Here is a 24,488-nt window from a genome sequence, read left to right as displayed (position 1 = left end):
AGACGATACAGTGCTTTCTCCCTAAAGTGGGGAACAAGGGCATATATGCCTACTCTTCATCTGTCCATTAGACTTTGAAACATAGGTCAAAACCAAAATAGTCTGGCAATAAAATGACACAATTAGGATAGGATTGGCATGGCAGAAGCAAAATTTTTATATGTAGATGAAATGATCATCTACAGAGAAAATACTAAGAAATCTCGAGGAGCCCCTAGAACTTGTACTTGAATTTAGCAGGATTAGAAAACACAAGGTATATAAAAAATTCAGGTCTGTGAATACTTGCTATAAATGAATAACTGGATATTGAAATTTAAAAGTTATGTAGGAGTACAAAGGACCCAGAAAAGCCAAAAACAAAAACAGTGTTGGAAGACATTTAGCACCCAATTTTCTTCTAAAGCTACAGTAATCAAGGCAGTGTTGGTGTAAGAGAAGACATATAGATCATTTGAATAAAACAGAGAATCTAGAAATAGAACCACACATATATGGTCCACTGAGTTTTGAAAGATTATTTAACATTAGCATTTTATAGAATATAAACTCGATTCAAGAGCCGAGGAAGAGATAGTGTCTTCAGCAAACGGCACTAGAACACCTGGTATCTGTATATAAAAAATTAACCTCAACCCTTTTTTTCCATACATGAAAATAACTTGAAGGGATCTATGAACCCAAATAAGAAAGCCTAAAAGTATAAAACTTTAAGAAGAAATTATAAGGGAAAGTATTTATGAATTCAGGGTAGGCAAGAACTACCTAGGATACAAAAAACATGATGTATAAAAGAAAAAAATTGATAAATGAGATTCCATCAAAATTTAGAACTTTAAATGACATCATTAAAATGAAAAGTAGTCCTTAAACAGACCATATTTACAATGCATATAACCTATGACCAGAATATATAAAGAATTCTTAGCGCTCATTAATAGACAACCCAATTAAAATGTAGACATAAGAAGATAAGTAGCCAGTATAGCACAAGGAATGGTGTGCAACTCTAGAATCAGAAAAATACTAATCAGTACAATAATAAGATTGAATTATACACTCATTAGGGAGATGAAGTCAAAAGTTTTAAAAGCCTTGTCATGACTTTTTCTTTTTGTTGGATTCTCCCTCTTTGCGTTTAATTTGTCACGCCCAATGGATTCATTCTGCTGGGTTTCCTGGGGTTGTGATCCTCATTGTCTTTTCCTAGGGTATTGTCTAAAATTTTTTGGAGTGCTGGTTTGGTATTCATAAAGTTCCTGAGGTGCTCTTTATCATGAAAGTATCTTATTTCTCCATCAATTTTGAAAGATAGTTTTGCAGGGTACATCAATCTGGGTTGGAGGCTGTTTTCCTTTAGGGCTTGAAATACATCACTCCAAGCCCTTCTTGCCTTGAGGGTTTGCATTGAGAAGTCTGCTGTGATTCTGATGGGCTTTCCTTTGTATGTGATTTGTTTCTTTTCTCTCACTGCTTGTAGAATTTTGTTCTCCTGTTGGATTTCTGGAATCCTAACTATTATATGCCTATGTGTAGATTTTTTTTGATCAAGGCTAGCTGGAGTCCTATATGCCTCACCTATCTGTATGTCAAGTTCTTTTCCCCTCCTTGGGAAGTTTTCTGACATCACCTCTGTGATGAGTTTTTTTATGTCATCTGCATTCTCTCCTCTTTCCTCACTGACTCCAATCAGTCTTATGTTATTCTTCTTTGCATCGTCTAGCAACTGCTGGATTGATTTCTCATGTTCCCTTACAATTTTAAAGCAATTTTTCTTTTCCTCCTCACTAACTGCAATCTTATCTTCTATATGTGAAATTCTATCCTCACATTGGTTCATTCTGCTGCGCAGACTTTTGATGGAGTTTTTAATCTCTTGGAAATCTGTTTGTATCTGTTTTATGGATTCCATTTGTTTCCTATGTTGGGATGCCATCATGTTCCTCAGATCCTCTATTTTTTTAATCTGTGTCCTCTCTAGATTTATTAATCATGTCTTGCACCATGAGCAAAATTTTTGCTGTTATCTGAATAATTATTTCTGATTTCATTTTTCCCAGATCCTCTTTTGTTGCCAGTTCAGAGAGTCCAGGTGGTTGAGTATCAGATTGTTCCATCTCGTTTCCCTTTGAGGTTGCTATAGATGATCTGGAAGTCTGTTTTTGAGGCTTGTTTATGTGTCTTCTCATTTCCACGGCGCGCGCGGGGGGGGGTGTGCTTCTGGCACCCACGGGGCTCACCTTCTCAGCCCTAGGAGCTTGGGATGGCAGCAGGGGAGCTTCCTTCCGGGTGCTGGGACCAGCTCACCTTCTTGGCCCTAGGAGCCAGGGATGGAGGCGAGGGAGCTTCCTTCCAGGTGATGGGACTGGCTGAGCTTCACTCCCCTAGGAGCCTGGGATGGAGGCGGGGAGCTTCCTTCCGGGTGCTGCTGTTTTCTGATGTTCTTATCCACTTTCTGTGCCACTAAGTTTCATCGTCGGCTTCATCTCGGTTTACTCCTCTCAACAGGTGCCTACAGTGATGCTCAGACAGAACTCCCTCAGTTTTCCTCTGCTTTTAAATGCGTGTTGACAGCCTCATCCTCAGAGGCAGAAGAAGCTCTTTCCCACATCCCACCTCAGTGCTCTGTCGTCCACCATCAGTACATGCGTCCTTCTGCACTGGCCGTTTTTCCCTGTGTCTACCGTAGAGTCCCAGTTTTCTTTCCTTTTCAACCACCGAATCTACAAACTGTGTTCTAACAACCGCTTCCACAGCTCTCATTCTGACCCCCAACCTGTTATCATCTGTTGTCCATACCTCACTGATCATAAGTGATCGATCTACTGGTGCTGAATTTTATCACTTCTAGTGAAGTTGTGGATACTTTACCTCCTGTGAAGTCATTCTCCCATCCTCATTTATAATCATCTTTAATATTCCCTTTATGTGCATTGGAGAACTGTACGAGACAATGCTACAAATTTTGCCCCAACTCTCAATCATACAAATTCAGAGGAAAGGAACACCTACCCTGTTTACCCATATTTTACTCTTTCCGTTGTTCTTTCTTCCTTCCTGTTCCAAGATTCTTTCTCTTATCATTTCCTTTCTGTTTCAAGAACTTCCTTTATTTTTTTTTAAAGAGTAAATAAGCTGGTGGCAAATTCTCTGTTTAATTTGAGAATGGTGATTTCTCCGTATAGAATCTGGAGCTGACCAACACCCAACCTTATCCCACCCCTGCTCAGTGACTGAGAAAAAAAATGCCAATTCCTTCTGTGATGAGAAATTAGCTGTCATTTGTTTCTCTATTATACCTAAGATGTCTTTTCTCTCTCAGTACTTTCAAGAATTGTTCTTTAGTTTTTAGAAGTTGATTATATCTTTGTGTAGATTTCTTTAGGGTTTTCCAGTTTGAGGTTTGCTCAGCTTCTTGGTTCTTACATTTACATCTTTTGCTCAATTTGGGAAATTCTCAGCCATTATTTCTTCAAATGTTTTTTCTTCCCCATACTTTTTCTCTTCTTTTCTTGGGACATTGATGACATGACTGCTAGATCTTTTGATAAGGTGCCACCAATCCCTGAGACTATGCTAATTTTTTCAATCTGTTTGTTCATTCATTGTTGAGTAATATCTACTATTCTGTTTTCAAGTTCACTGACAAGCAAGTATGTCTTCTGTCCCTTCCATTCTACTTTTGAGCTCATTTGATGAGTTTATATTTCAATTATTATATTTTTCAGAGCTAAAATTTCCATTCAGTTCATTATATCTTCTGTTTTGTTGTCACCATATTTCCTTGCTGCCACTGTGTTTTAAATAATTTCTAAGTTTGTAATTTTTCATTATTAAAGCTGCATTAAAAGCTTTGTCAGATAATTTCAACATCTATATCATCCTGATATTGAGATCGATTTGTTGTCTTTTTTTTTTAACTCAAGTTGAGATTTTCTGGGTTCTTGGCATACTGAGTGATTTTGTAATTATACACTGAATACTTTAGTTATAGTTTTAAGACTCTAAATATTATTTAACTTCTGTTTAAGCAGATTCCTTTGACATATCTTAGTGGGAGAGGCTGGAAACTTGCTGCTTCCAGGTGGGAGTAAATGTCAATAACCCAGATGTGGGAAGTACCTTATTGTGGCCCCCAGAGATACCACCACAGATGAATTGTTACCATCAAGAAATGGTGACAGTTCTGGCTCCCTGCTTTGCTTTGTATGACATCACCAGCGGGGGGGAGGGGGAAGCAAAGAGAGACAGAGACACAGAAGGACAGAGAGAGAGACAGAGAGGTAGACAGAAACAGACAAACAGAGACAGACAGTCAGATATCCTTTATAATCAAATAAGGGTGGAAGTCTAAGCTCCCCACTGAGGCTCTGCTGGCAAGGGGGTAGGGGAGTAGGGGAGTTGGCATTCAGTTTTTTCTGTAGCCCTTTTCTGGAGTAGTGGAACTATCATATAAGATATTGTCTTGGTGGGCTACTTATTTATCGGTCCTTTATCTAGAGACAAAGCTTTCCTTTGGGCTTTTCTTATTTGTATCCTTTGGCATTACTGGCTTTCCAGCTTCTCCAGAACCTATTATAGGAGGTACAGTATGGGCCAAAGAAAAAAACAGGAAACTAACTTCCATGTTATTCTTTGGAAACTGAGGGCCCTAGCTGGTCTGCCACTTCCTTTCCAGCTTTACTTTTTTGTTTTATATATAATGTATGAAGGTTTTGCTGTACTTGGTGGAACTGAAATTGTCCAGAACTGAAATTCTCCATTTAAAATTTCAGTAGATTTTAACTCTCTGCTAAAATTCTTTGTCTTCTAATTTCTTAAATTTATTCATCACCATTATTTTAAACTGATCGATGATAACTGAAAAAGCTCTACCTCCCATGAGGCCTTTTCTTTTTCCTTGATCATTATTTGATCTTGCTTTTGCTAAACGTAACTTTTGATTGGATGCTCTATATTATAGATAAAAACTTGTAGGAATCATTTGTGGCTCTAGATAATGTTATGCCCCTCTGGACAATTTACTGCTGCTTCTTGCAGTCATTTCAGGTGAGGTAGATCAGCTTATTCCAGTGTGGGGTGGAGTATCAGCTGGGAATCTATGTTTGTTAAAATTTATCTATTTTTGGTTAGCCCTTTTTTGTTGTTGTTTTGGTTAGTGCTTACTTCTAATGTGTAGCTATTTATGTTCCCTAACTGAAAGCCTGTTAAGCAGAGTCCCTTGACTTAACAGCTGCTGAACTTTTTATTTCCCTTGAACCAGTGATACTGCCTAAAACTTCAGCTCAAGTTCTTTGCCTGTTGCCTGGACTCTCTGCTGCTAGGTGTGTCTACCTCTTAAGTCACCACTTACAGACAGTATATGCTAAAACTATCAGGCTCACTTCCCTTTGCTTTAGGCTCTTGATCTCCTAAATCCTTACTTTGGTTTCTCTAATTCCTAGGGGGGGTTTTTTATCCAGCTTTTCTGTTTTACACTAATCCACTAGATCTGGGAGTAGAACCAATTTATCATATTATTCCTATTTTATCTGTGGATACTTGATATTTTCCACATAATAATCATATGATCATTTAAATTTGATTCTTACCAATATCTAATGGCTGAGATACATTCTGTCAATAGAGCAAAGTTTTGGAATTTCAGTGGGGTTTTTGTTGGTTTTAGTGATGGGGAAGGATTGAAATTGCTCCAAATTTAGTTATCTTTGACTAAGAGGATTCTAAATTGTCCCTCTGTTTCTTTTCTTTCATTCCCAATTATCAAAGGGTGCTTTCTTTGTTCACTTTTTGCCCTCACTACAAGCTGTGTTCCAAAGATTGCTCCTTTAAATCACACCTGTCCCCCTTAAGTTGTGCTCACTTTGAAGCCTGCCCCTTCCCTCAGGTGCACTCTGATCTGCTTGGACACATTTAGACCATTCAGACTTGGGGCTTGGCCTTTCTGGCAGTAGTTTTAGACCAACATTCTAGTATCGCTCTTCTGTCTTCCCTGGGGTATATTTCCATCTACATTCACCCCATACCACCTTGTGAGGGATAAGGCTGGGTGATTATGTGAGAGTACGTGCTAAGATTTGGTGATTTTTCTAATTTTATTTGAGGTTTCAAAATTCTCTTCAAATAACAGAGTGATTTCTGTATAGATTTGCCTTTTGTCTTGTGTTTTGCATTATTTTGCAATAGTGGGAGACAAGTAATTAGGTTGCCACGAATGTTTTCTGCTATGTGGAACTTCATTCTTGAAAGATACTTAATAGAATTTAATGTTTGAAGTTATTTAATGTTTTATACAGCACTTTTAGAGTATAATTTTAATGTACTTTGGTTTTTATTGTTGTGAATGTCTTTTAGTCTAACTGCTAACCCTCTGAAGTTAATTTATTTTCTCCCTGACTTTCATTCTCCTTTTTTTTTCACTTTGTCTCTGGTACTGTGCAGTTTCACTGATGTGTGACTGGATGTGTATGGACGTTCATTTTTTCTTGCTTGGATTGATTTTCTTCAATCAACAGACTGATACATAATCAATTTAGATAAAATATTAGTAATTTCCTGGGGCTGGGGATTTAGCTCAGTGGTTCCATCACTTGCCTCGCAGGTGCAAGGTCCTGAGTTTGATCCCTGGTACCAAAAACAATTTTTTAGTAATTTCCTAAGTTTCCTATGCTCCATTCAGTTCTTTCCTCTAGAACTATCAGACATATGTTAAATTATGTTAATTCAGCAGGGCACGGTGGCACACAGCTGTACTTGCCAACTCTTTGGGAGGCTGAGGCAGGAGGATTGCAAATTGGAGTCCCACCTGGGCAACTTACCAAGAACCTCTCTTAAAGAGATAAAAAGGGGGTGGGCTGGGGATTTAGTTCAGCGGCACTGCACCTGCCTCGAAAGCACAAGGTCTTGAGTTCGATTTCCAGTACAGAAAAAAAAGGGGGGGGATGTAGCTCAGTGTGAAGGGCCTGAGTTCAAACCCCACTATCACACACACAAAATTATCTTAAATTCACACTTTTTTACCTTCTTAATATATATTTTCTATCTTTTGGTCTCTGTGATGCATAAGAATTTTTACCCATCTGTCTTCTAGTTCACTACTTTTCTGTGCCCTATCTGCCACTACAGCTATGCATCTAATTTTAGTTTCTCTACACTCATTTCCAGAAGTTCCTATCTTATAATTTCCTGTGATAGTCTCTGGTTTATCTTTTACTTTGACAATAGTAAGTATATTTGCTTTAAGGCACTTGATAATGTCAGCCTCTGAAACCTGGATAGAAATTTATTGCTCATTTTAACTGGTGATGAAAAATTGTGGTCTCCACCTCTAGGATGGAACTTGACACCAGAGTTTAACTCTAGTAGTACAACATGGCTTGACCCCTGGGTCAACCAAACCTTGCTTAGCGGGCTAGATTCTAGACATCCTATTTCCTATGCTCAGTCCCATTTCAAGTGTTCCATTCAAGCCCTGCTGGGTAGAAAACTACATAATCCTGTTTGTCCTCCCGACACTCAGATCCTCCAAATAAAAACCCAGCAACTAACTATTTTCTTTGCAACTTTGAAATTCTAAAACTATCTTAAAATTTTTAAAAATCCAGCAGTCCTGCAATGCAGTCATTACCACAATCTGCTTACTCTCCATCTTTTCTCTGCCTATCTTTAGGACTGATTTTTCTAGGATCTTTACTTTTTTCAGACACTATATCAAAAGCCTATTTGGTACTGAAAAACTCTCCTGGAACCATGTGATACATAGTGACAGTAATTATAAATATTAGTATAATTTTAAAATATTTTAAATTAGTAGTGACTCAGATTTAGCAATAAACCTGTCCCATATCCCCAGCACTCTGGTTCAATTTCAGTGACAATAATAAAATATAATCCATGTTTCAACAATTGCTGGTTAATATACAGTTTCCACATATTTCATCTTAAATTATTCTACCTGCTGCTTTGATTTTTCATCCACAGCTTTGACTTTATCATTGCCTCTTCATATTGCTTCCAATTAAATCAATATACATTATCTTTGCTTAGGCTGAGGCATCCATCTCAATACACTTCAACTTTCAATACCATACCTCTAACCTAATCAAGTAATTTACCCTTTTGCCTTCAATTTTCTTCCAGGCTGACCTCTAAAGTAGAACTTTTCTATTCCATATAGGCCAAACTATCTCATTTGTGCTCATCTTGTCTAGATTTGTTTACAGAGTACAGTAATAGGGAACAGAATTCTATCTGACCTTAGCCCCAAGTACCAAAAAGAATGTTTGCTTTTAACATTCTACTGGTCAATGTGTGTGGATTGTAATATTAAAGTAAAAATTGGGTTTTATCTGATTTCACTGCTGTTCAAGTGTGAATAGTAATAATGTATCTGAGGTCTGCAATAAATAGGATAGAATCAGTTGGCATTCTAACTGCAAGTGAGAAAGAAAGATGTAGACCTACATGATGGTACTTATTCATAATTGAGAAGAGTGACCATCATATTTACTTTGTTGATAATAATCAGTTTCTAGAAACCTGAAAAGCTGAACAAAATCAGTACTGTTTAAAATCAGTTAGTTTAAAAAACAAAGCAAATGTCTTCTTCATTAAGGTATGAGAAAATTCCATAAAATATTTCAAACACTGAGAGAAAAAGAACCATTATCATCATTCAGAGTTCCTACAGTAGTGAAAGAGGTTTCACTGAAGTATAATTTCATTAAAAAATATGAAGTGTTTGGCACAATTAAAACTCTACTGTCATTCTTTAGAAAATGGAAGAAATTTTCCAACAAGTATTTGAGTCTAGGTATTTCTTCTAAATTAAAAAGACCATCTGTAGGGGCTGGGGATTTAGCTCAGTAGTTCTGTTGCCTGCCTCACAAGTGCAAGGACCTGAGTTCGATCCCTCGTACCAAACAAACAAAACAAAAACAAAACAAAAAACCATCTGTAAAAAAGATCTTGGCTCATAGATTTGATAAAATAACTTCCAAAGTGATCAGAGACCAGCAAATGAAGGAAAATGATATGTTACTACAGGGATTCAATTCTAAGCCAATAATGTTGGCCCTTTACTAACATAGCTTCTTTTCATTCCCACTATAATTCTATCAAGCATTATTAACTGAGAAACAGAGACTCAGGGAATATTATGAAACTTGTATAATGTAAGATTAAATAGGAAGCAAATGGCAGATCTATGAATCAACTGTAGGTGAACCCATGCTCAACCTTTCTGCTCTACTTCTTTACAACAGAGACTTTCTTTTGGAAAGGAAGCAAACACTACTGAAGTACAGCTTATTTCCATTTCCTTCTCTAGTCTGGACTATCAGTTCTCTGCCATCAGAGCCCATGTTTCTTATATAACTTTCTTTCTCAATACCTATTAGAGTAGCAGTATCAATAAATGATAAATAACAAGAGGATATTGAATTCATCATCACTGTGCCTTAAAAGTGCCAGAATACATTATTCTAACTGGGATTCACCTGGAAAAAGGATTTTAACAAGTTTAAAATGGGTATATGGAACCCTTTCAACCTTTAGCTGATCCTAACCATAGGGCATAGGATGAGGAGGAGAGGACATACTGTTGAAACACTAGTTGCTACTATTTGTGGTGTCACTGTTATTCTAGATGAACTACAAACAGAAAAGAGAACTGTGGTTACTACATGATGTGACTACTTCAGAAACAAACCTTCTTTAGAGTCAATTCATAAAGACAAACATTTTATAGGTGACATCTGGTATTCTGATCCTGATAATATTCTTCATCTAGGATAGGTAGAAAAACTAAATACATAACTTTCAAACTGAAACTATAATCTTCTGGTCTATTGCTTTTGATAAAAGATATGAGAAAAACACAAAGACAAACATCATAAAATAACTTTTATACAGGATTAGTAGATCTGTTTACATATATAAAAACAGAAAGGACCTCATTACAGTTAGATTTCACATAAATTACACAGATTGACTTTTTAAAACTATTCAATTTCATTTAAAGTCCCTTTTAAAATTTTTATTTTGAAGGCACAGTGCATGAAATAAATCAAAGACTGAAGCACTTGAAATGAATGGTATTTGGACATGTCATATAAATAACTACAGATAGTTCTGGAGCTGGGGAGTATCATTCTGAGAAAATGGAGAGGTGAAAAGAGCATAAAAAAAAATCATATGTCATTTTTGCAGCATGGCCAGCATAGAATGCAGCTAGTACATTCATGTCATTTATAAAAATCATAATCACACATATTTACATAATTTTCATCCAGTTGCCTCAAAATGGTAACCTACTTTCAAATGTAATGTTTTCTGTCAACTCAAAATCAACCAGGCTAATATTCAGAATATTAGTCAAGTGGAATCATTAATAAATCATTGCCAAAAAATAGAACTGGGTGTTGGGGGAGATTTCTTCATGAACTAGAAACCCAAGTTTAGTTGACATTAATCAAGAACCCTAATCACTCCCCCAAAACTGCTTTAATTAAAACAAATCAGAAACCCAAAGAGTTATCAGAAAGTTGCTAGGTAGAAAAGTCACTGAACACTAACCATAGTGGAATTTTTAGTAATAACAATAAAGCAAAACATCGGGGAAATGTTGGGTTACTATTATTAAAACAATTCCACTACAGAACTGGAACACAGAGCACTATTATAGCATTCAGAGCCAAGAAGCTTTTAATACAGCAGGGACAAAACCTGGCAAAAATGCATTTCTGGCAACAAGATAAAACTATTTAATGCTGAGAATGTCAACAGAGGAGCTGGTCATGGTTACTGAATAATCTGGTGTTAGCTCAGAAACACAATAAAGTCAGACATCAGCACTACCTTTTATTTATCGACTCATAATTAGTTGTAGTTTAATATTCACTAATTCAGCAAATCTCATTCAGATGAAAGTTACCAAAGATTAACTACTCAATCACACTGAGCCAAAAATACAATGTTTCCTTTCTGAAAGATGACAAAGCCCCAAAGCAAATTCCCTTCAATCAGAATTGTAGGCATTCCTGAACTAGATGGGAACTCAATTCCACTGCCCCAGTATTCCACCAAATTTACATCAGAACCATAGTCTGTCTTTCTGAAATTGCTTGGAGTCATCTTACTGAACTACATAATCAGTACAAGTACATTTACACAAGCAGACACTTTGAACATTACCTACTCCATCACTTAGCTTTTATTAAGGAGCCGGGAGGGGAGAAAGGCTTACAAACTGATCACCAGGACAAAACCATGCCTTGTGAGTAAAAAAAGGCACAACTCAGATTTGGGCACATTACTTAATACTGTGATACTTACTTGCCTCCATGACTCAAAGGAGATGGAAAGTCTCTAGGAGAAAAATTAGAGAAATATATTCCCCATCCCATATTGCTTCAATGTTTAATATTTTAGATCCACAAATAAAAAACTGAGCAGGGCTGAGAACACAATAGTCATGGATCCTGTACATTCATGTTCATAGGTAACACAGGCTGAGAAGGCCTTGTTTTCCAGCTAAATGTATTATTTAGAAATTCATTATTGACTTAAGACACAGCAGAATTTGATTTTCCTTTCAGGGAAAATTACTAAAAGAATTATCTGTATGTTCATCTCTTAAAGAAATTTTATACTTAAAAGGCATGGCCTCTAGCCACTGAGATGTATATTAAAATATTAAAGATATATTTAGTCCAAGAGAGAAGTAAATGTAAATGTATCCTCTAGTGAAGACCAATGCTAATAAAGCAAAGGCCGTCACATCAAATTTGTTTCATTTCTAGTTGCAATGTTTAAGCAGGGCCAGCTACCTGCAGGTCCTTTGTTGGTTTTCTGATTTTCCATTCTTACAAATAATGCTGAAGAAAGTAATATACCACATCTATAAGGAAAATGTAAAGTGTTATTAGAAGAAATTAAATCATATTTATTTCATTAAATATTACCATCCCACAAACTCTGTTCTATGGATGCAGTGGGATAAAAGGTGGCAGAATTTAGAGTTGCTACTGTAATACCAGGATTAATACCATAATGGTTGAACCTTGAACCACCCAAACTTATCACAGATATTTATTAACAAATGTCATGACCTCACTATTCCTGCTAAACAAAATCTCTATTTTGTAAAGCCACTTTGGGATGCACTACTCACAAAACCTGTTTGAACGGCCTAGGCAAGTGGAATAAATCACTCCACGAAGGCTTTGGGATAATAGATACAATAATGGATATGGAATACAATTTGAAGAGATGAGAGCTAGTTTTTTGATCCCCTGATTTAGTACAAGTTCAGCAGCAATTTGGCCATTAAAACATTCAAAGGTATTAAACCATTAGATCATTGGTAAGACTCATACTTACAAAAAGCATCATTTTCACTGAATAGCATAAGATGAACACAATAAAATGCAACTACCTGAGGTCTTTGCATGACTGGCAGTGAAGATGATACTTTCCCACCACAGTGTTGTATCACACAGTAGTCCATAGTTTACATTTTTTTTTCAAATGGAGGGAGCCATATTTTAAAACTTTCAACTGAACTTTTAACACAATTGGTTGGTCAAAAAAACCAGACTTTCAAATAAAACATTAGGACAAAGAACCCAATCATTTGCACAGGCCTATGTAAAGAAGACTTGTCAAGGTATTTCAATAATAGCATGCTACTACAGGGCAAAAGCAAAGGCTGGAGCACAAAGTATAGATATTTTGTGTTCAAATGTAGGTTAAGAATATCTAAGTAGATCTCTTCCACACTTTCAGGTATTTTCAGTAGAATTCAGATCTTATAGATGGCTGGGTCATCTGAAAACCCTAAATGTACAACATAGAAAAAGGTTCAAATTTAGGAAATATTAAAGAATTAGGCATTCCTAGAATAAACTAGTGCTTCACAGATAAAAGCAGCAGCACCTGTGGTTTTTACCAAGTTAAAAAATAGGCAACATGAGTTTTAGCTTTTGCTAGGTCTCCCTCTCAGTTCCATTCAAGTGGACATTTAGATCTTTCACAACAAAGGCAACAAGTTCTCCCTTAACATAGGGACATTAAGAACTTTGCTAAACCTTTCAAGAGAGGTAGTGAAATCCTGTGTACAGCACAGCCCACCAGTTATAATCTAGCCTGGAGACAGACAAAAACACAAGTGCGGAAGCCCACTTATTCATTTCCTAATGCTATATAAGTTTAAAAATCATTCAACCTCCATTAAACCTGAATAAGAATAACTCCAGCTATTTACTAACTGGAGAAGAGTACTCCTCTGTAGGTTGAGAAAAACCTCAAGTTTTTAAAGCTTTATGTCAGAATCTGACTGCCTTCCCTGACTTAATGTTTCTGGATTCTTTCGGCCTTTAAAATAAAGACAAAAAGCTAAAGCCACTAGTAAACACCTGATGTGCAAATTACAACATCCACCAGTTGGCTTTATGCTGTGATTACATAAGCTCCAAATAGCTCACTTTAAATTAAAAACAAAACAAAACAAAGTGGCTGTTCCATCTCTGCTGCATAAATAGAAATCAGATTTTTTTAAAAAGGTAAGAGTACTTTCAGGAAGGGAAGTTCAAAACTGCCAGAAAAATTCACAGAAAATACAGATTTAGCAAGTTATCTTCCCAAAGCTCTTTGAAGAAACAAGACAGTCTTCTCTTCTTAATGCAGTGTCTCCCAAGAGGAACTGTAATTTTGCTTGGTACTTAACTGGGAGATATGCAAAGTATACTTTTCAGTGTTTGCTAGAATACAATGTTTCCTCTTCCGTGTCTGTTTCATCCTGGAACTCATGGCTTAGGAGGGACTTCTTGGAGCCGGTTGACATCAGGCGTATTTCATCTTCATATTCATCGTGATGTTGCCTTAGCCGATGAAAACCATCCTTGTGTCTGTTAGACTTGATTGAACAGATGCACCAAATAATACAAGTTGTTAGAATCAATGCCGACATGGTGGCACCTGTCAAACAAAAACCATCACATGGGGATGTATTCCTTAAGGATATTAATAAGCAGCTACTTACAATGGCACTTTAACAACATGCCCCTCATTTATTTATTGGTACCAGAGATCAAACTCAAGACCTTACACCTGCAAGACAGGCACAGTGCCACTGAGCTAAATCCCTGGCCCTCCTCATTTATTTTTATTGTATATACTGAAGAACAACTTTTTTTTTCTGGTACTGGGGATCAAACTTGGGACTTTGCACTTGCTAGGCAGGCAGTGGCACCACTGAGCTAAATCCTTGGCCCTAGTTCTTCTGTTTTCACCCACTAAGTTATTCACACTTTATCTGGTTCAAGCGAAGAACTCTTTAAACATTCCACAGTAGGCCCTATGCTTGCACCATGTTTCCTTTGTCTCCACTAGGGACCTCTCCTGCATGCATGTAATATATTATTTTCTTCCTAACCTTTCAGTAATTCAGACAATGGGACAAATTAACCATGGCAAAAACAAATATTTCCTCTTTCCTAGATCTTAGAAAGCCAGAACTAATACAGATCTAAGTCCTAGGAAATTGTGACCTTAATATAAAACAAACTATTCACTTAACAGCTCTTCATTAAGACCTCCTATCTGCCAACCGTGATTTTAGGTTCTAGGAAACTTCCTGTTGCCCAGAGATTGTTTTAGTGGGAGAGATTGAATGTGGACAAGTAAATGAATAAATATATAATATAATGTCAGATAGTTATATAAGTGGTATCATGGAAAAAAAAAAACAGGGTAGAGATAGTGACAGGGCACTATGTTAGCTAATGTGATCAGGGAAGACCTCTGAGGATATAACATTCAAGTGCAGACCTGATAAAGAAAGGGGTGAAGGGCTGGGTACCAAAAAAAAAAAAAGCTAAGAAAGGGGCAAACCAGGAGAACATATTGGAAGGATACTGGTTTAGGAAAATCACATTTAAATAAGAAGACATTAGACAAAAATGATCAGCTGTGGGTGACTACGGAGGTGATCCACTCTTAGGAGTGAAATGACTGGTTTTAACTTCAGCTAAACTATTTTAACTAAAAATTAAAATTTCTTTACCTGATATAGTTACCACAAGCTCCCTTGGCAAACCAAATATCCGGTTATCTGTGTCAAAGACTATTACCACAGAGCTAGCTGCATCATGATGTACAAAGACCTGGAAGGGTAAAGTGCAAGAATTATGAAAAGGTTTACTTAATGTATACTGTATTCCTGGTATATTCCTAGGGTCTTTACTGCACACTAAGGAGACAATTCATTGTCATCTAAGGTATACAAAATGCTATAAAACTTTCCTTTTGTCACTAAAGAGGCAATGAAAAGATACCGAAATAACATAATCAAAAGGTGGTTACTCTTTATTTCTTTATTTCCTTTGTGTTTTCCAGCTTCAAAATAAATTATTCTTAAAAATTAGAATTTAGATAGGTGTGGTGCATACTTGTAATCCCAGCTTCTCAGAAGGCTGAGGCAGGCAAACCTGGGCACTGAGTGAGACTCTGTCTTGAAATAAAATGTAAAAAAGGGCTGGAGTTTCAATGGTAGAGTGCTTGACCTTACATATACAAGGTACCAGTTCTATCTCCAGCACTGCAAATGAAACAAAACAAACCAGGGTTGTACCTATTATTACTCAATTTAAGCTTCTTACCTGTGAATGTTGTTGCTGGTACCCCTCAGCAATGGCATTAATGTTATGAACACCTGGGGCTAACAGCACATGGAAATAACCTCCCTCTTTTGTGTATACTTTTATTCCTTCATTGAGTACAATGACTGCTTTAGAGATTGGTTTTCCAGTCTTGTCTTTAACAAATCCATGAACTCCCTTGTGAACCTGAAAAAAATGTTTAAAATATAAATTTATGTTTTCATAATGCTAGATATTCTTGAGGCAAGACCAAAAACAAACATTTACCTATACAAAACACCCTGTAAGGCTGGTTTATTCCTTCTTTCCCACTCACTGCTGACCACATCTGCTACTCATTCAATGCTTCAATGTTATAAAGATGGAGATAAGAGAAAAGATAACTCTGGTATAGTCAAAGCCTAAAGTATTAGAACCCAATCTTCCAATGCCGTGATTTCCTTCCCACTATAGTGTACTGACTCCAGGAACAGTGTGATAGCAGACTAAAGTACCTGCAACATCTCACAAGGTCAAATTATAGCAGGTTCAATATAAAATGAACAAAATGTTCCTTTCAATATACATTTAAAACAATATAAATTTTTGGTAAAAGATGAAGACAATGTGTGATAAAGGTTTTCATTGAACATTCTCCCAAGAGTGTGTTTCTAGTTAAAAATGAAGGACTCACCTCCACCAACATGCTAAGAAGGGACTTTTTATTTTCTGCCCACAAGGAAGGGAGTTGTGCTGCACTAGGAAAGTAGCAGCAGCTTGTGTACACAGTGATTTCTGGGCAATGCCCATAGGTGCCACTATAATCCTGGAATATAAAGTTCAAAATCAAATGCAGGAAAGTTAGTAAGGAGAGAAGAAATAAAGAGAATTTTTAAAAACTTGTATGATGTAAATAAGAATCTGTAATGCATTTTACACAAGTATAAGTAAACCACTCTGTATAATAATGGCTCATGAACAGGACAGCTCCTAAGAGAGCCCTTGAGGACAGGGACTAAGTCTAATTTTTTTTTTTAGTGCTAGAGATTGATCCCAGGGCCTTCGCACTGAGCTACATCCCCAGTTCTTTTTTATTTTTGATAAAGGATCTTGCTATGTCACTAAATTGTCCTTGTGGGATTCAAACTTGTGATCCTCCTGCCTCAGCTTTCCAGAGGCTAATTCATTTGTATAGCTTTGGTGCTTCCCACAGTGCCTGGTAAGAGGGAGTTTATTAGGGTTAAATGAATGAATGAATGAATGAGTGTATGTAGACAGCTGGTATCCTTCTAAAATCTGAAACTTTACTGTATCTCTTAGAGCCCTAGAGGTACAAGAATAAGCACTTGCCCTGTGATACTCTCAGGGTGAAGCCTGCCAATGACAACATGCATCACCTGCAATACAATATTAAGCCAGACACAGGTACTACCTGTGTGGACAGGTTCAAAAACATCACTTACCACCTTTGCCCCAAAACCTGTTCTTTTCTGTAATTTACTTAATGGTAGTAACTCGTGTTCTCATATATCCATCTTGTGCGATAGAAATCTTATCTTCACATAGAAATCTTATTTTTGACTTCTCTATCTCATTATCATCCATAATTTGCCAAAGCCTATCAACTCCACCTTTATACTATCTCAGAAACTTCATCCCTTGATTCCTCTCCCATTGCCAGTAACTAACCTAGGCCCTCATTACTTCTTATCTAGACCATTCCAAACCAATCTCTCTGTACCAGTCTCTCCTGCCTCCAAACTATCTTAGTTCACTGCTAAGGGAGTAACTTTCCCATAGCACAGAGCCAATCATGTCACTAAATCCTTGCTCAAAACCTTCAGTGGCTTCCCATCCTTACTGAAAATAACATCCAAAGCTTCAAACACTCTTTCCATTCTTTTTTTTTTTTCTGGTACTGAGGATCAAACTTGGGTCCTGGCGCTTGGGCAGCAGGTGGCGAAACCACTGAGCTAAATCACCGGCCCCACTCTTTCCATTCTTAAGTCCATTACATCCCATATTCTAACTAAATGACTGCTTATTGACCTCTGTCCATACTGCTTCTCTCTGGAATGTCCTGCTTCACCATTTCTGTATCCTAAATCCTCTTCTCCTTATGAAGGGAAGGCTGCATCTCTGACTAGGTGTAATTTTTTCGCTTTAATTTCTCAGTATGTTGAGAGCTGCTTTATTCTAGATCAAATCAATTATTTCTGTAACAAGTATTTGTTCAATAAACCAAGAAGTATATTTATCATTGATATAAGCAAAGTGCATCACATATAGTACCATCATTAGTAAGTAAAATAGGGAAAGCAGACAAAGATGGAAGTGAAGTCAATTTTCTGGCTGTATATGTGAAGGGAATGACTAGCTAACTGTCTACCTGCCTAACTTGAAGTGATAGACAACCGATTAAAATGCTGTCAGAAAGAAATTAAAGAAGATCAACATAAATGAAAAGACATATTATGTTTACAGATAGAAAGACAATATTGTTGTCAATACTATCAAAACTGATTTACAAATCCAACATAACACCTAACAGAATTCCAACAGCCCTTTTGGCAGAAAAATAAAAGCCAATTTTTAAAATACAAAGGGTCCTGAATAACCAAAATAACTTTTAAAAACGGTGAAATTGAAGGGCTCACATTTCTTGACTTCAAAACTTACTACAAAGTTACAATAATTAGACATGTGGACCAATGGAGTAGAAATGAGAGTCCAGAAATAAAGCCATGCACCCATTGATTGTTTTTTTTTTTTGGTACTGGGGATTGAACTCAGGCAGGCACAGCACCACTGACCTACATCCCAGGCCCTATACTTCACTGATGAGGGTGCCAAGACCATTTAATGGGAGAACAGTCTGTTCAACAAATAGTACTGGAACACAATTCCACTCCTAAAGATACATCCAAAATAACTGAAAACAAGGGCTCAGATACTCGCATGCCAGTGTTCACTGTAGGATTATTAGCAATAATTAAAAAGTAGAGGCCAAACATGGTGGTGCATGCTTGTCATCCCAGCAGTCAGGAGGCTCAGGCAGGAGGATTACCACGAGTTCGAGACCAGCCTGGGTTACATAGCGAGTTCAAGGACAGGCTGAGCTTCCTAGTGGGATCATGTCTTAACAAAACAAAACCCCAAAATATGAAAACAAACAACCCCCCCAAAACAACATAGAAAAACCCAAAAAGTAGAAGAAACTCAAGTGTCTACCAATATAGACATTTATGAACAAATTGTGGTATACACATGCGATGGATATTATTTAGCCACAAAGAGTAATAAAGCATTGATACATGCTACAAAATGGATGAACTTTAAAAACATCATGCTAAGTGAAAACAGACACAATAAGATAAATGTATCAATCTACTTAAACGAAATATTCAGAATAGGCAAACTGATAGAATTTCTGTTTAGGGCAATGAAAAAGTTTTGGAAATAGACATAGTGATAGACAACACTGAGTATAATTAATATCATTAAGTTGTATAATTAAAAATGGTTAAAATGGCAAGAAAGAGAAAGAGGAGAAGAGAGGAGAGGGAGAGGAGAGGGAGCGTTTACTATCAGGTTAATTTAAGGTCTAAGCATATCAAGAAAGATATGACATTCACTTTGCTGTATCAGAAAAGTATTCTTTCACTCAGTAGCCAATATTCACAATTCCATTCTAATTGTGTTCTATGAGGCATACCTTCATGCTGCCCAAGTGACTGTGCCATTCTGCTCCACGCATTACTCCTCCTGGAATATTCTCATCTATAAAAGCATAGAGAGACAAAGGATCAATAAAACCGTAAGCCAAGATACTCCCCCCCCCCACCCCGAGCAACCATAACAGTAATTAAAAACAAAGGCTAGGGAAAACACTTACCTGACTTATTTGGACAACTGGGCTGACCCATGTGCATTGATGGATGATTATTTGCATAAAGAGATGCCAGATGCTTCAGAGTCTCTTTGTTTTCCACTACAAAGAGAAAAATTCATAAGTCAGTATACAAATCAAACATCTCCAGTGCTGCAAAAACAAACAAGTAGGGGCCAGGGATTTAGCTCAGTGGCACCAGGTCCTGAGTTCGAACCCCAGTACTGAGAAAAACAAAACAAAACAAAAAAACAAGTAAAGGTACTAATGGTGAGTTTATATGATAGGCTATCACACTAAAATTCAACTTATTTTGGTATGTTTTACCTCATTTGGGGCGTAATAACAAAATTCCTTGTAAGCTGCAGTGAAAAAAATCCAAACTATCTCCATATACTATGACTCCATAGAGGTTCAACAAGTACTTAACTCACCACAAGGTGCTATACTTCAGGGAAGAGCAACTCTATACTGTTACTATTTGGTTTGATAAGAGTTTCCTTTTTTAAAATTTTTAAATTTTTTTTTACATTTCAAAAATGTTTCCTTTTTATTTAGACATAAAACACATTTACAGCATGCAGGTTAACTTAAAATTATATGGTGTCTTCCCAAACCAATTACCTTTGAGTATATTTTCTTTTCTTTTTTTTTTTTTTAAACTTTGAGTATATTTTCAAGCACTGAAAATAAACCAACATATCCACAGGTAGACTCAGACTCTCTACTGTCACCTCATGGCAAATTGAGAGTTACAAAAAAATTGAGAATTATGCACAGTAGTTTTAAGTTAAGCAAATAACTTAATTAATTGATCACCATGAATAAATATTACTTTTATTTCACTGAATTTCTCTTCTGAACTACTTATCAATACCATTCAGAGGAACACTAATATATCCAGTCCAAAAAAAAAAGACACCACAAATTGAAATAAGTGTCAATAGTCTAGATGATCAGAAATTTCCATTTATAAGAATAAATCCTGTGTTTAATGACCTACCTCAGCAAAAAGAGCAGTTCACTGAAAATAAATTTATGAAATTCTTGGTGTATTTTATGAAAGTTTGAAATTATAAATAGAAAAGAACCATTAAGATATTTAAAAACCTTAGCATCATGTATTCTGAACCACATGCTCGTTACAATCCATTGTTTGTTACACAGCACTGATACCCATGATACATCTTACAACTACAGAATCAGGTAAGAGGAACAAAATCATTTCCTTTATGAATATTGCCAAAGAAATAAATTTTCATTTAAAAAAACCAGAAATGTCTATGTGGATACAGCCAAATGTCTCTGTATTTAGGAAACTATCATCATAAATAGGCTGTAGCACTTTCTTTGTTAACTGTATTATTTTGATCTTGCTGCACCATGCTTTCAACTTCTTGAGCTTTCTTTTTGTAGTGTCCTAAAAGCAACACAATCATTTTCAAGGCTGCAGACTACAACAGCAAGAATTTCTGACTGTTAAAAAAAAAATTTATCTTTCATATTAAAATTATTATAAAAGTGGAGAAATTACAATAGTTAAGGAAATAGAAAAATAAGCCACTTATGATCTGAGTCTTCTGACTATGGCTCCAATTTATTAATACAAATATCCATGTATAAAACTTTTTTTTTTTGGTACCAGGGATCAAACTCGGGTCCTTGTGCTTGTGAGGCACAGTGAGCTAAATCCCCGGCCCCTGTGTATAAAACTTTTTCAAAAAGTTAATTCTGCCAGCCAGACCCTCACACAGAACTTTCCAAGTCTTGATAAGAGTTTCTTGAGGCAAGTACTATTTCATATTATATTCTTTTATATCCTCAAGATCTACCCAGATAATAACTGCTCAATAAATGTTTGTGGGCTAAATTAAACAGACGTGACAAGATGTCTAGACTCAATAAAGCTAGACCTTCATTAGATTTGATTTCTCCAAGCAACTGTCTGAACTCTTGAGGTATACAATGTACAATATTTTTAGGTTGGCTGTTTTCTCATGAAAGGTACCCAAATGACCACCATTAAAAAAATAGAAGAGGCATTACTTACTTTGAATTTCCTGCCTACATTTTTTTGATACTGGGGATCGAACTTGGGATCTTGTGCTTGTAAGGTAGGTGCCGGAACCACTGAGCTAAATCCCTGGCCCAACATTTAAATAGCATAAATATGAAGTTATATTCTCCATACCTGTCTGCACTGGCTTGTCATATGGGTATGTGACCAGCACAGAACCACCATCTAAAGCAACAGAGAGACTGAAGTCCTGTTTTTGAATTAAATTTTCAATGATGGCTTTAGTCTCAGGTTGGGAGGCATTATCTAAAAAACAGAAAAGTCAAATATAAAATATCAAGTCCTAAATTTTAGTATAAGTATCTAAGAAAATATTTTTTATTTCACAATCAAAACACTGACTTAAAAAATTGTAAGATCTACAAAGAACTTAAAAAAACCAGACCTCCCAAATTTAAAGACCCAACCTGAAAATGGGCATCTGAAATGAACAGATATATCTCAGACAAAGAAGTAGAAATAGCAAATAAACATATGAAAAAGTGTTCAACATCACTGGTCATTCGAGAGATGCAAATGAAAACAACGCTGAGATTCCACCTCACCCCAGAAAGAATGGCTCCTAACATGAAATCAATAAATAACAAATGCTGGCGGGGCTGTGAGGAAAGAGGAACCCTGCTCCACTGCTGGTGGGAGTGCAGACTGGTGCAACCACTGTGGAAATCAGTATGGAGATACTTCAAAGAACTAGGACTGGAAGTCCCATTTGACTCAGCTATTCCTCTGCTGGGTACCTTCCCCCCAAAATTAAAAGAATCATACCACAGTGATATATGTGCACCCATGTTTATAGCGGCACAGTTTGTAACAGCTAAAGCTTGGAAACAGCCCAATTGCCCATCAACTGGAGACTGGATAAAGAAGATGTGGTTTTTTAATAAAGTGGAGTACTACTCAGCCATAAAAAACAAGAAACTAGAGACATTTATAGCTAAGTAGATGCACATTGAGGCCATGCTCTTAAGTGAAATAAATAGGACACACGTGTAAATACTGAATAGTTTCTCTGGTGTGAAGAGCTAAAAGTGTAAATAAGGATCAAAATGTATAAATGATATTGTGAAATAGGAAGAAAAGGTCTAAAGGAGTAGGGGAAGTGGGAGGGGTAGGGGAAAGGAAAGAAGGGAAAAGAAAAAATATCAGAAAAGGAAAAAATGGAAACAAAGTCTTTGTAAATAGGGAAGGGTGGAGGGGGTGAAGGGAGGGCAAGGGAATGGAGAAAAAATAAGAACCAAGATACATCATGTAAAGGTACCAGATCCCAATGATGAATGCAACTGTATTGTATACCTAATATGTACCAATAAACTTAATGGAAAAAAAATTGGAAGATACTTATTTCTCCATAAGTCACTGTCTGAAGCAGGGAAGATACATTCTAGAAGGTGAGTTATTTCAGGTTTTATGTACTTTGGCATAATACATATACATTAATGACACTCAGACAAGTTTAAGAAAAATGCTTACTGAAAAAAAATATGGGTATATCTTGTTTTAAAAATAACAGAAGTCTGCTGCCTACCTCGCAATTGCAAGATCCCGAGTTCAATCCCCAGTACCAAATAAATAAATAAATAAATAACATAAGGACAAGGTCCCAAGTTTGATTCCTGGTACCAGCTGGGCATGGTAGCACATGCCTGTAATCCCAGCACTCGGTAGGCTGAGGCAGGAGGATCGTTGCAAGTTCGAGGCCAGCCTGGGCTACAAAGGGCGACCCTGACTCAAAAAATCCCCCCTAAAAACCCCCCAAAACAAACAAAGTTAATTTTGATTCCTGGTACCAAAAAAAAAAAAAAATAACATAAGGAAATATAACCTATCTATCTTGGAAACAAAATAAGATTTTCAAAAAATAAGGTGTTTTCTGCAGCAATATTTGTAAGAGCAAAAAATTAGAAAAAAATTAAATGTTCATTATAAGGAAATGGTTGAAAAAAGTATTGCCATTGTCATGTATTAATGCATAAAATGCCATTAAAAATGTTAAAGAGCTGGCGATTTAGCTCAGTGGTTCTGCTGCCTGCCTCACAAGCAGAAGGTCCCGAGTTCGATCCCCGGTACAAAAAAAAAAAGGTTAAAGAGCTGTAAGTACTGAAATGGAAAGATGTCAATGAAATATCCAATGAAAAAAATTACAGCATAATATGTACAACTAATGATTCCATTTAAGTAAATAGGAGAACTCGCCAAACATATATATGTATATATACATATATATATAGTATGTGAGTACACATATATATGTATATGTATATATGTATATATGTGCATATATATACATATACATAGTGAGTACATATATATGTGTATGTATATGTATATATATAGTATGTGAGTACATATACATGCTAGAGAGAGACAGAATATACAACTCTATACAACTAGTGATGGAACACTTCAATAATATCGTATGAATTTCTACTAAAAAAGTTGAATTATTTATGCAAATGAAAAAAATTCTAATGTTTTTTGTGTTATTCATTTGTCTCACAATCATAACCTAGACACAAAGAATCTCATTACTCATCTACAAGACAGAATAAACCAATCTCCTAGTAAAGAGAGAGAAAATTATCTCCAAAGTACCATAATGGCCTAAAAATTAGTCTTACTTGTGAAGTCTGTATCCAAGTCTTTGCCACGGGCATTTGCTTGCCCTATCTTTGAAGTACAGTCTTTCTCTTGTGCTCGCTCTCTCCCATCTGGATTTAGAGAAGGGACAATCACAATCCTGGTCCTGTCAATCAACTAAGACAGAAACAGAAATCAATGAATTCATTAGCTTTATGTGGAACCATCAGGTGCCCTCTCATGCCTCAAATAAAGTATTTATTATTCATTTTTAAATAGTTAATTAGAAAGGCAGAACTAAAAATAA

The 24,488-nt window shown here is 36.3% G+C and overlaps 1 protein-coding gene across 2 annotated transcripts in view; it reads right to left on the bottom strand.

The window, feature by feature from the left end:
• Positions 1-9,886: 9,886 nt before the first annotated feature.
• Cpd (carboxypeptidase D) overlaps positions 9,887-24,488 on the bottom strand; it is a 75,658-nt gene continuing 61,056 nt past the window's right edge. Inside the window, exons 14-21 of one of the 2 annotated variants that reach the window (XM_004857085.4) lie at positions 24,223-24,358; positions 21,719-21,850; positions 19,534-19,629; positions 19,354-19,418; positions 16,333-16,464; positions 15,660-15,845; positions 15,065-15,164; positions 9,887-13,977 (exon numbers count right to left, since the gene is read on the bottom strand). In XM_004857085.4, coding sequence (XP_004857142.1) covers positions 13,751-13,977; positions 15,065-15,164; positions 15,660-15,845; positions 16,333-16,464; positions 19,354-19,418; positions 19,534-19,629; positions 21,719-21,850; positions 24,223-24,358 — 1,074 coding nt within the window. In that variant the 3' untranslated portion in view covers positions 9,887-13,750. The remainder of the gene's footprint in view (positions 13,978-15,064; positions 15,165-15,659; positions 15,846-16,332; positions 16,465-19,353; positions 19,419-19,533; positions 19,630-21,718; positions 21,851-24,222; positions 24,359-24,488) is intronic. The other variant, XM_021238141.2, reaches the window with a different exon arrangement.

The sequence above is a fragment of the Heterocephalus glaber genome, unplaced genomic scaffold, assembly GCF_053883595.1.
Source record: "Heterocephalus glaber isolate CG9 unplaced genomic scaffold, H.glaber_assembly_v1.0 deba00001564, whole genome shotgun sequence".
NCBI classification, from domain to species: domain Eukaryota; kingdom Metazoa; phylum Chordata; class Mammalia; order Rodentia; family Bathyergidae; genus Heterocephalus; species Heterocephalus glaber.
Note: the sequence above shows the minus strand (reverse complement) of the source record. Positions and strands in the feature narration are given on the sequence as shown.